Here is a 10686-nt window from a genome sequence, read left to right as displayed (position 1 = left end):
TAGACATGTTTGAGATGATGAAGACCTTGGCATTGTGCCCAAATGAAGTTACCTTTGTTGGTGTTTTGTCAGCTTGTGCACGGAAGAAACTTGTAGACTTGGGTCTGGAATTGTTTCGTTCGATGTCACGTGACTTTGCCATCATGCCCAGGATGGAACATTATGGGTGTATTGTTGATCTCTTAGGTAGAGCAGGCCTTTTGAAGGAGGCATGTGAATTTGTGGCTAGCATGCCTTTCGAGGCTGATGCCTCTGTCTTGGGTGCTCTTTTGGGTGCTTGTAGAGTTCATGGGGATGTTGATTTGGGGAATGAAGTAGGTAGACGGTTGCTTGAGCTGCAACCTGATCATTGTGGACGATATGTGCTGTTGTCCAGCATTTATGCTGGGGCAGAGATATGGGATCACGCTGCTGCCTTGAGGAAGGCAATGGTACATGCTGGAATTCAGAAAGTTCCAGCTTTTAGTATAGCAGACTGAAGGTAAAGTTATGAGTTCATTTTCACTATGCTTTTCTCAACCCACTTTCATATTCAGTAGCTAACTTTTTATTCACAAAGTTTTGTGCATCCGCCAGTTTCGCCTTATTCTATCAGTCTCCTGACTGTGCTGGCTAGCAAGAAGTCACTTTCCACTATTAATTGACAAGGTGAAAGTGTAAACAACAAGCTATAACAGCCGGAGTGCTGTGTTTTACGGGATTTAAAGAGCCACTAATACTCTTCCAGAAAGGGTGTGACAGAAACCGAGAGCTTACTCTAGTATTTGGCAATTGCACACCAATATCAGTTATAGTCCTTGTAAATTCGTTTAGTACTTTCTTTCTGAGTAGGGTTTTCTTAGAGTATTTTAGAGACAACAAGGTCAGTTGTTAATCATCTATGTATGACTACAGTTTTGAAAATAAATTATAACCAACCATCAGGTCAGTAAAGTTATTAATTCTATCAACTCCTATGCTTATAGACCAGGATCTGCTTGTTAGCTGAAGCAACAAATCTATTTTGGGCAAGATATTCAATTTGTAGTGTAATCTTGAGTTTTTAAACTGCCAAATTTGTTTTCAATAATGCGAACCTAAGACCCCTGTGGAATGTGTAAAAAAATCCCATGATAAGCAGATATGTCGGCATATGAAAATGTTGTTGCTGGGAAGCTGAGGCTGAAGGGCAAGGCTTTGGATGTGAAGGATGGTAGTATCAAAAAGAAAAAGAAGCACAAAGAACGATACATGCCATCATCTCATGTTGTTGGTCACGGTCAATGGACAGGTAAGAAGCACATTCATATAAGATGATTCTCTTTTCTTTTTGGATCCTGTCTTGCTTAAATCTTGTTCCATATAACTTTCTCATATCCTATATACTTCAGTTGCTTTAGATTAGACGATTCATGTACCTTATGTTTCTAACTCAGCATTTTTCTTTGATTTTGATCTTGAAGCAACTTGGTAAACATCAAATTGCTTACAAGTTGTTCTCTCTCACCTGTCCTTATATGCACCTGTAACAGTTGATTGGCTTCTTGGTTCATTATTTTCTTATTTGAATGCAGACTTTGATTTATTCCCATGTTTCATATAATGGTTAACTTATTCTTATTCTGGTTGTATCGGTCGATAGTGAGCTATTCTATTGCTGCATAATGTTTTGTTGGGTCAGTTATCCATTGCTGCCTTACCCTTCCAACAGTATCTTGTTTTTACATGATTCAACTGCTATGGAGCGCTTGATGCATAATTATGCTCAAACTATTCTTAAGAAGAGAAATTGGACTGTCTTCTTGTGTTCCCTATACAAAGTGGCTTCAGTGTGGAGTTACATCTCCGCTCGTTGCCTTGCCTTCTGAGCTTGTTCATAAACTTTGTACTGAAGATGGAAACATTATGTTAGTAACAGATCCTACAAATTCTGATGTGAATGGGACTGATATGCACAATGAAGAACCGGATCAGGCTGAGCGTCTCACTCCAGCAGAGCGGCGCTATCTCGAGCGGTGGCAGAAAATTGAGCTTCAAAGACTTGCAAAGATTGCTAAGAAATCTCACCGTGATCGCATTCAGGAATTCAACCAATATTTGGCTAATCTGAGTGAACACTATGACATTCCCAAAGTGGGTCCTGGCTGATCATTTCATGAGGGGAACTCTTGTTGTTGCAATTTTTGCTTCATCGTTATTTAAGCATGCACATGAAACTGCTTCAGCTGAGATCTTTGTGGGGGCTAATTTAAACATTTTTTAACAAGTTCATCTCTTTTACCCTGTAATGCACTTGCAACTCTCTTTTTGTTGTTTGAATCCACAGATTGAGGATGCTTTCATGTGTGGATGTTAAACGAGCTCAGATGACTTCATTGATACACTTGTTTGGATGCTCTAAATAGACGACTTTGTCTTTACATATGACACATGATGATCTGAGCTGTTCAGATTTTTAACACAAGTACTTTTGAATGATACAACTCTTGATATGGTGAATGGACATTGTCCTGAAAATACGCGGCGTCTCAAGACAATGGTTTGCACCTCTGAAAGACAAACAAAGAACCTCTAGAGCCCTTTCCCAGTCTGATATTCTCGTCTATGTATGTTATTTGCAGCTTCACTTCACTCTCACCACCATACTTAAATTCCAGTCCTCCAACCTTCAGTTCTGGTGGCTCAAAAACTACTTGTATCCATTTTTCATCCAAAGCCGTCAGTTTTCCTGCATACCAGAAACAAAATGAAAATGTTAAAAGCAAATGATTCTCAATGTGCAGTTGCTACTATCAGTAAACAGAAGATAAAAAGGGAGGGAAAACATTACCCTTCAGTAAAACCTCTCCGTCTAAGAAGCCGAAAAGGGAAAAGGACACCCGATTTCTCACAACATCAGGGGCTTCAACAGCCTGCATCATTTCCTTAGTTTTGAATACAAGCCGGCCGACTGCACTCCGGTAGCCACCGCCAGGCGATGTAGGATTTGAACAGTACAACACATCCCACTCTACATGCAAGTTTTAACATAACATTAGCTTAGATCAGAATGGGCTTTTGGAGCTCCATTAACTTTGAGAGGGCCGAATGTGATTATAAGTTCTTATTTTGAGACTCAGTAATGAGAACAAATATTGGGATCTTCACCTCCAAATATAAGTGGACACTTTACCGGCTCATCAACGCAGAACCGTTGTAATGCATCGGCCACTTCAGCAACCTTCTGGTGTTCATCCCTTGTAAGCAGAACACCTCTATCTGTTTGCATAACCTACTACCCAATGAACTCAGTTTTGCCTCTAGTGAAGAAATGATGGATATGACTTAAAACTAGAACGACCAGGCAACAGTGCCAAGACAAGGACTCAAAGGCATGCAAGCGATGAAGGTTTTGTTGAAGAACCCAGGGATGAGTTGTCCACGGGGTGATAATCACAGAATGCATAGATTTCCCAAAAAGACAACGAAACAGCACATAAGTCCAAGAACATTGAATACCAACATATAAAGATCGGCGGGAAAAATACACAATATATTATCAATTCAATCTAAAAACTGGGTTTTAATATTTGCTCAGCTCCAGTAGCCTATGTATAAATGTAATGATATGAAAACATAGTACTTTGCAGAATCCTTAATTAGTCAATTATTGTAGAACAAGTTCATGCACTACTTGTTAATGCTGAGGTACTCCTTAGAATATCTAAAAATGTGATAGCTTCTTTAGTTTTCCTTCTTCACAATGTACTCTTAACCTTACTTCTGTACTCCTCACAGTTCAATGGTGTTTGTGTGCGCGTGTGTATTCTAATCAGATACTCAATAACTAACAAGAAATGAAATCATGAGCTGCAAAACCCAAAAACACATGGGATTTTCAGGTAATTGGATCTCGAAAAGTGCTTTCATCTCAGCAAGACAAAGAATTGAGACTTTGATCTACATCCGCCAAGAAAGTGAACATGCCCTTAACGATTCATATTGCTCTAGAAATACACCAAGATTTATCCAGTAAAGCATAAAAAACGTACCTTGGACAGAATGTTTTCCACCAAATCATCCGGCTTAGATGGCACCGAGGTCGCCACCGACGCCGACGCATAGATTCGAGCAGCAATGGATCGGCGGCGGCGTGGAAGCAAAAGGGTCGGAGGCGAATTCCTCGCCGAGGAAAAGGGGAGAGGGAATTTAGCAAAAGCATTTGCAGTAGAAGATGAGGCCACGCTTGCCATTTTGAAGCCGTGGTTGTATAATATCACCCTTCATATTTTCTTATGCGTAAGACTCGAAAACCCGTAGATGGGCCCACCCAAATTTCCTTTCATGGACCGGATTGCGCCACGTGTGCTGATTCTGTTTAGTAGCATGGATTCCATATTTCCATTATCATGTTTTATTGGGACTGTCTTGGACATTTTGGTTGTGGGCTGGCTATTACCCTCCACCTCCGCCCAAACCAAAGAAGAGAGTTTTTTTTTTGCGGTAAATTACAGTCACTTTCTCAAAGATTTGTTATAATTATAATTATTGTTTAAAAAATCATAAATATCCATTTCATTACCTTTTTTCAAATTTTCGTTCAATATGTGTGATGAACTATCTATAATCCTTTTTGAATTATGAATTTTAATTTTATATATTTTTTAAAATATTATTGATGCGAGCAAAAAGTTGTTTCTTAGAATTATGTCCAATTGAGGATTTTGGGGACTGACTTTTTATAAGTTTTGAAACGGGACCCGTAAAAAAAAATTTAATATTTCGATATTTAAGTCAATGAACAGTTTATGGCGAATAAAAATTAAGTAAGTTAAAGCCATGTAGAACGATAATATAATGTGAAAATGCTTAATATTTATGCCCGATGCACTTAAGTGTTGCAAAAAATGCATTGCCTTTTACTGGGAAAGAGAGGGAGGTTTTTATAGCATCAGTCCCATGCCGATTCATGGAGAGCCGCCCCCTCAAGACCTGAAAAACCAGTTGCTATGGATAAGCTTCCCATAAATTTGGAGAAAATCTTTGGAGTTTTGCCTGTTGGGGACTCTCGATCAAATAAGCCCACTGATGGAATATGCTCTCGAATTTCTAGGGGATAGTTGGAACAAGCTTTGGAATTTGCCTAGATCTCCAAGCCTCATCAATGGTTACATGGCCGTCATTCCTCCCAGCTGAATGGCCTCTTGCCACTTGTGTATAAGGGCATGCTAGTCCTTAGTTGGCTACCAAGTCACATTCTCTCTTGGACTTTGGAATAGGTAACCAGGCCCCTTTCGCGGGCTTTCTTTTCTAACTACTGCTTTCTAAGGGCCTCAAGCTTCCCTTCAGCCGAATGCATCTTTTGGCTCGACCCGAGTTGGACTCCTTGGGCCACACGTATTTTATATTTTTTCAAAAAAAATTGTGAATTTTTTTTTTGAAAAAACAATTCAGCAAGATAAGCATTTAGAAGCTACATGATTATTGGTCATTTAATGGGTATTTGTAATTTCGCAAATAACAAGAAATATTCATAATTATGCTGAATTTCAACAGCGCTAGTTGCAATTTACCTTAATTCAGTGGATTTTAAGAAGACTTCGACAGATCAACAGATATCCATGACTTCTATAATTTCAGTCGTAAACTCTGTACCAATTTGCAATAGACAATTCAATTGCCAATGAATGAATGGTTCAAATTTGTAGCAGTAGACCAAGTGATGAGCAGCTGACTCTTGTTTGATTTCATGATCCCATCATGTTATTCCAAGCTACAATATCAAGATAAAAACTTAATCAAAAGCCATCTTCTTCGCCATTATATTGCCGGTAGGGGGACCGATGAAGCACCCTCTGCTTCAAGCTTGAGAAACACAAAGTCTGAACCAACAGTTAACATACTAACTGTAACTACCACGGCAGAAGTGAATAAGTACTTCTAGCAGATTTACTAGCATTACACTAAACTTCAGCTTTCATTTTCTTCAGGCAGGACATTGATCAGACGGTGTAATGCTGTTGGATCGTATCGATGTCTAGTCCTTTCAGCTTCACGACAGACTCAACGTGCCCTTTCAGTGTATGCAACTCTCTGAGCCTGCATAAAAAATTGTTGGAAATTAAATCGAATAGTATATCTCATGCTGCATTGGCATAGTACAGGTCTCAGAGCTGACGTGACTTAATCCTGGATTTTTTGGTTGGGATCAGATAGTTAACAACAGATTGAATACCTTGCAACCTCTGCACGTCGTTTGGCTTGTTCTGCAATCTCTGAGAGCTCCCTGTAACTGCTTTTTTCGGGGAAAAGGTTGGTCGTTTCTGGTGGTTGAAGACCGTGCAAAGTCCTCTGTGCTGCAGCCCATTGAGCTTCTCTCTCTTCCTTCCCATAGTTGGACTTGGTAGTAAAAGCAGTCTAATTACAACAAAGAGAGAATATTTGCTCCAAGATTCAGTAATCTGAATCAGATAATTCAATCACTTGAATCACAGATCATAAAGGGAAAACTTACCTTGTTCTCCAATAGATTATCCCAGGCCTTTCCACTCAAGACATAGCGAATACAGAACTTTAGGATGTCGAGAGGAATGTAGGTTACAATGCTGTAAAGCCAGATAACGCCGGCCCAACCCCAACCGCATCCTTTAATCTTTGCAAAGCCCCAGTTTGCATAAACAGCTATCAGGGTGGCAACCTGTCGAACAATTGGTTTATACTATCACGACGGAATTGTGAAACACAGCACAACTGGATGTAGTGTTTGCATGAGTTGCTTACCAGCTGAGCTATCAAGAAAGCACTCAGCAAGAACATTCCCGGACGTTCAGCATAAGACCAGCTACGAGACCTTGTGACGAATATTAGCGCTTGGCTCACAATACTCACTTGAAGGTATAGTGCTGCCATTATTTCCCGAGGACTGTCCCTCAAAGATCTTACACCAAACTTGTCCTAGAGAGGTAAAATAGAAAAACAAATGAGTAAAACATAGAGAATTACAAACATTGTCCAAACGGGATCTCATGCTTACTGAGAAGAAGTTGGTATCTTTCATGACCCAAAAGAATAACACTGTCCCTAGTGCCAAGTAGCCTCCTAAGACAACTCCAGTGGCAAAGATTTCTTTTAGTTTCCAACTGTCTGGTATTGGAGATGGCTTCACTCGATCCTTTGAGATTGTCATGATGGTTCCTGTGTGCAACATGTGGAGAATCAAATAAGTTGTACAGAGCAAAGGGTTTGAATAAACCACAGGAAAACAACAGTTTGTCTGGTCGTGATATTTGATGGAAATTATCTCACCATCATTCAAGATAGCAATGATTAGGACCATGAATGGGGCAAAGTCAAATTTCCATATCAAAGCAATAAGCATGAATCCAAACTGCAGTGTTGACAGACAAGAATATATTATTCAGTTTACATGATTGGAATAAAGCTAGAGATGAAAATGGGATGTTGAAGTGTTTATGGATCACTTACCACTATACGGATTGTAATTGAGACGGCATATATCTGGAAAAAGACAGTCGAAAGATTGAGAAAATTAGAAAGTTCCAAAGAGGGCAAAGATTGAAGTGTTGAAATATGGCTCACTCACCGTGTAGTTTTTCATTCTCTGGAAAATAGCACGGCTAGTAAGAACTGCACTTATTATGACACTCAGCCCGGGTTCAGTCAAGACAATGTCAGAAGCACTTCTAGCAGCATCGGTTGCATCAGCAACAGCAATGCCTATATCTGCCTTCTTTAGAGCAGGAGCGTCATTCACACCATCTCCAGTCATACCACAAATGTGCTTTCTTTCTTGCAGTCTCTTCACAATTTCATACTTGTGCTCTACAATGCACAGAAAACATATCAAATCATGATTAGCAGTATTCATGTTTCACAATTTTGCAGAGACTGGTTACTTTGTTACTTTGGTAATGAAGCAGAGACCACATAAGAGTACACTCACCGGGAAATACTCCAGCGAAACCATCAGCTTTCTCAATCAACTCATCTACAGGGAGTCCTGCTATAGATTCATCTTTGTCTTGGCCGAGCAATGATGAAGATGGGTACATGTTCGTCCCCATTCCAAGCCTGCGGCCCGTTTCCTTGGCTATAGCAAGTTGGTCACCTTTAACAAGGAGAAACGAATTTTAGAACAATGAGAACTGGACAATGGACATGTAATCATTGACATGACGATTGGTAGACAACTGAAACATGAGAATCCATTACCAGTAATCATCTTCACATTCACACCAAGATTCAGGGCTCTTTTGATTGTTTCTGCACTGTCATGCCTAGGTGGATCAAACAAAGGTAACAAACCAACAAGCTGCCATGGTCCTCCAGGACTCTCTTTCATTTTCTCAGGAACTTCCTGCAATAGATAATGAAAGGTAATATGAAAATGAACATACGAAGAAATCAGAGGGAGACGACAAATCCAAGAAAATATATGAAAACCTGTCGAGCAACTGCCAAGGAACGAAGCCCACGTTCAGCAAACTTATCAATAACAGCGTGAACTTTCTTTCGAACATCCTCCTTGCTATTGCACAGTGCCAGTATCTGTTGAGAGGAAAGAAGTAAATAGCTACCTTTATAATTTTTATATCAAAAATATGCAAGTGTTTAGGCATTTGAGCTATTCTTTGATGACATTAAAACCACGACAAGTACCTGCTCAGGAGCACCTTTGCTGGCACGATGCCAGTTCCCATTGGAGTCTATGTATGTTAATGCAGTCCTCTTATCCACAGGGTTGAAAGGTAGAAAATGCACCTCTCTTATACCAGCTCTTGCCTGTCAAATGAAAATAGAACAAAACAGTAAAACTTCAGTTTTATAGTATTTTGAAGCACAAGAAATAATGGTCAAACTTAATTGATCAAATTATGACATACCTCTTTTGGATCAGCAAGCATGCCCACAATGGCTGCGTCAATTGCATCCTGATTTTCAGTTCTTGAAGCCCTTGCTGCAAGCAAAATCACTTGCTCTTTATCTACTCCCTTCACAAAAACTTCTATGAGGCTTTTGTCAACAGTCAGCTTATTCAAAGTGAGGGTTCCCGTTTTGTCACTGCAGAGGACATCCATGCCTGCCATTTCCTCTATGGCAGTCATTCGCTTCGTGATCGCCCCCTGCTGAGAAAGTCGGTGGGAACCAATAGCCATAGTAACAGATAACACAGTGGGCATAGCAATCGGGATTCCTCCAATCAAGAGAACCAGCAAATTGTCAATTCCATCCCTGTACTTCCTGTGTTGTATCGGGTACATGACTATGATCTCAATGATTATTCCAACAAAAATCGAGCAGATGCAAAAGTTTCCGATGGCAGTGAGAACCTTCTGAAAATGCCCTACTTGGTTGGTGCTATCCACTAGATGAGCAGCCTTACCAAAGAAAGTATGGACACCGGTCGCTATGACAACAGCTTCAATCTCTCCCTGTTTACATGTCGACCCTGAGAAAACTTCGTCTGAAGGGTTCTTGGTGACAGGAAGAGATTCGCCTGTCAAGGCCGACTGATCAACCTTCAAAGGATCACCCTCAAGAAGCCGAGCATCAGCAGGGATGATATCTCCGAGCTTTATGCTTATAATGTCTCCTGGAACAAGGATAGATGCATCTTGCTCAGTCCATCGACCGTCTCTCAGAACCTGCATTTTACATTAACGACACGAAATGTAAATAATAAGCCTCTATATATTCCCATGACAGATATTTTTGCAGCATAACTGGCAAGTGACCTTGGTTTTCGGTGCAAGTCCAGCCATAAGAGCTGCTGCAGCATTTCCAGCGTTGTTTTCTTCAATGAAACTGATGGTGGAGTTGATGAACAATAAGGCAACGATACCAACAAAGTCCTGCCAATCAGGTGGCCTCCCGTCTCCATTTGCAAGGACTATAGCCATCAAAGCAGCGGCCTCCATGACCCAAGACAAGGGGTTCCACATGAAGCCCAGAAACTTGAGAATCTTGCTCTCCTGATAGGGACATATACCTCAAACAATCACTACTGGTTTCACACAAAAATGTAATATCCAGGCAGAACTCAAGAAATACCAAGTCCATGCTCAGACCTTTTTCTCCTCCAATTTGTTTGGACCAAATATTTTCAGTCTGTTTTCCCCTTCCTCTGATGTTAGACCTTCTTTTGTACATTTTAACTGCTCAAACACTTCCTCCACCGGAATTCGTTCCTGTCCATTTCACATTCAAATTGTTATGAATATACGCAACTTAAAATTTTTTGCATCTGAATCAATCATTATATCTTCATTAACATCAGTCTAAGTCAGCAATCACTCAACTACTCATATAACAGTTTCATATCAACATGATAGTACCTGCACTTAAAGAATCATACTCCGTTATTTTAGCCATTCTATGTTCAGATATCCTAAATCTTATAAAATAAAACATCATAATTATGATGTAACAAACTTTCGGCAGCAACAGCTTATGTTTTTGAAAGAATACATCCAAAGCTCTCCAATTTTGTTGACCACAAAATTGAAAAGCTGAATTGATTTAGCAAATTACAATTGTTAGGTCAAAAAGTCTAGAAGGGCTCTTCCTCCTTATGACTGCACTATCTTATCTCCAACATCACCTTCTCAACTGCCTTGAAAAGACAAAAACTTGGTGATGGCAATATACATGTGACTTTTACCACCAAAAGAATGTGATAAGAGACAAATAAATTTATGAACCAATTGA

At 39.9% G+C, this 10686-nt stretch overlaps 3 protein-coding genes across 4 annotated transcripts in view; 1 reads left to right on the top strand and 2 right to left on the bottom strand.

Moving 5' to 3' along the window:
* The window catches only part of LOC105164941 (putative pentatricopeptide repeat-containing protein At1g10330), a 4642-nt gene extending 2288 nt beyond the window's left edge, over positions 1 to 2354 (top strand). Inside the window, exons 2-3 of one of the 2 annotated variants that reach the window (XM_011083785.2) lie at positions 1121 to 1270; positions 1892 to 2354. In XM_011083785.2, the coding sequence (XP_011082087.1) occupies positions 1123 to 1270; positions 1892 to 2127 (384 nt within the window). In that variant the 5' untranslated portion in view covers positions 1121 to 1122 and the 3' untranslated portion in view covers positions 2128 to 2354. Of the gene's footprint in view, positions 482 to 1120; positions 1271 to 1891 lie in introns of those variants that run through there. The other variant, XM_020694790.1, reaches the window with a different exon arrangement.
* Positions 2328 to 4246, bottom strand: LOC105164942 (probable plastid-lipid-associated protein 8, chloroplastic). The gene is made up of 4 exons (XM_011083788.2): positions 4011 to 4246; positions 3127 to 3250; positions 2810 to 2989; positions 2328 to 2707 (listed from the first exon to the last, which is right to left on the bottom strand). The coding sequence occupies exons 1-4, from the start codon at positions 4209 to 4211 to the stop codon at positions 2508 to 2510; spliced, it is 705 nt and encodes a 234-aa protein (XP_011082090.1). The 5' UTR covers positions 4212 to 4246; the 3' UTR covers positions 2328 to 2507.
* LOC105164940 (plasma membrane ATPase 4-like) overlaps positions 5565 to 10686 on the bottom strand; it is a 6430-nt gene continuing 1308 nt past the window's right edge. The window contains exons 2-16 of the mRNA XM_011083784.2: positions 10047 to 10166; positions 9714 to 9950; positions 8862 to 9623; positions 8638 to 8760; positions 8422 to 8526; positions 8191 to 8335; positions 7922 to 8086; positions 7562 to 7800; positions 7444 to 7476; positions 7264 to 7345; positions 6992 to 7152; positions 6739 to 6912; positions 6473 to 6655; positions 6194 to 6375; positions 5565 to 6057 (exon numbers count right to left, since the gene is read on the bottom strand). Coding sequence (XP_011082086.1) covers positions 5961 to 6057; positions 6194 to 6375; positions 6473 to 6655; positions 6739 to 6912; positions 6992 to 7152; positions 7264 to 7345; positions 7444 to 7476; positions 7562 to 7800; positions 7922 to 8086; positions 8191 to 8335; positions 8422 to 8526; positions 8638 to 8760; positions 8862 to 9623; positions 9714 to 9950; positions 10047 to 10166 — 2808 coding nt within the window. The 3' untranslated portion in view covers positions 5565 to 5960. The remainder of the gene's footprint in view (positions 6058 to 6193; positions 6376 to 6472; positions 6656 to 6738; positions 6913 to 6991; positions 7153 to 7263; positions 7346 to 7443; positions 7477 to 7561; positions 7801 to 7921; positions 8087 to 8190; positions 8336 to 8421; positions 8527 to 8637; positions 8761 to 8861; positions 9624 to 9713; positions 9951 to 10046; positions 10167 to 10686) is intronic.

Source organism: Sesamum indicum, linkage group LG6, assembly GCF_000512975.1.
Source record: "Sesamum indicum cultivar Zhongzhi No. 13 linkage group LG6, S_indicum_v1.0, whole genome shotgun sequence".
In the NCBI taxonomy this organism is placed as follows: Eukaryota; Viridiplantae; Streptophyta; class Magnoliopsida; order Lamiales; family Pedaliaceae; genus Sesamum; species Sesamum indicum.
Note: the sequence above shows the minus strand (reverse complement) of the source record. Positions and strands in the feature narration are given on the sequence as shown.

Bases quoted from the DNA above. Each gene is read 5' to 3' on its own strand.
- LOC105164942 (XM_011083788.2), bottom strand. From the start codon at position 4,211: ATGGCAAGCGTGGCCTCATCTTCTACTGCAAATGCTTTTGCTAAATTC. The intron at 3,251-4,010 runs GTACGTTTTTTA...ATTGGGTAGTAG, and splicing joins TGGAAAACATTCTGTCCAAG to GTTATGCAAACAGATAGAGG. The intron at 2,708-2,809 runs GTAATGTTTTCC...TCTGGTATGCAG, and splicing joins CGGAGAGGTTTTACTGAAGG to GAAAACTGACGGCTTTGGAT.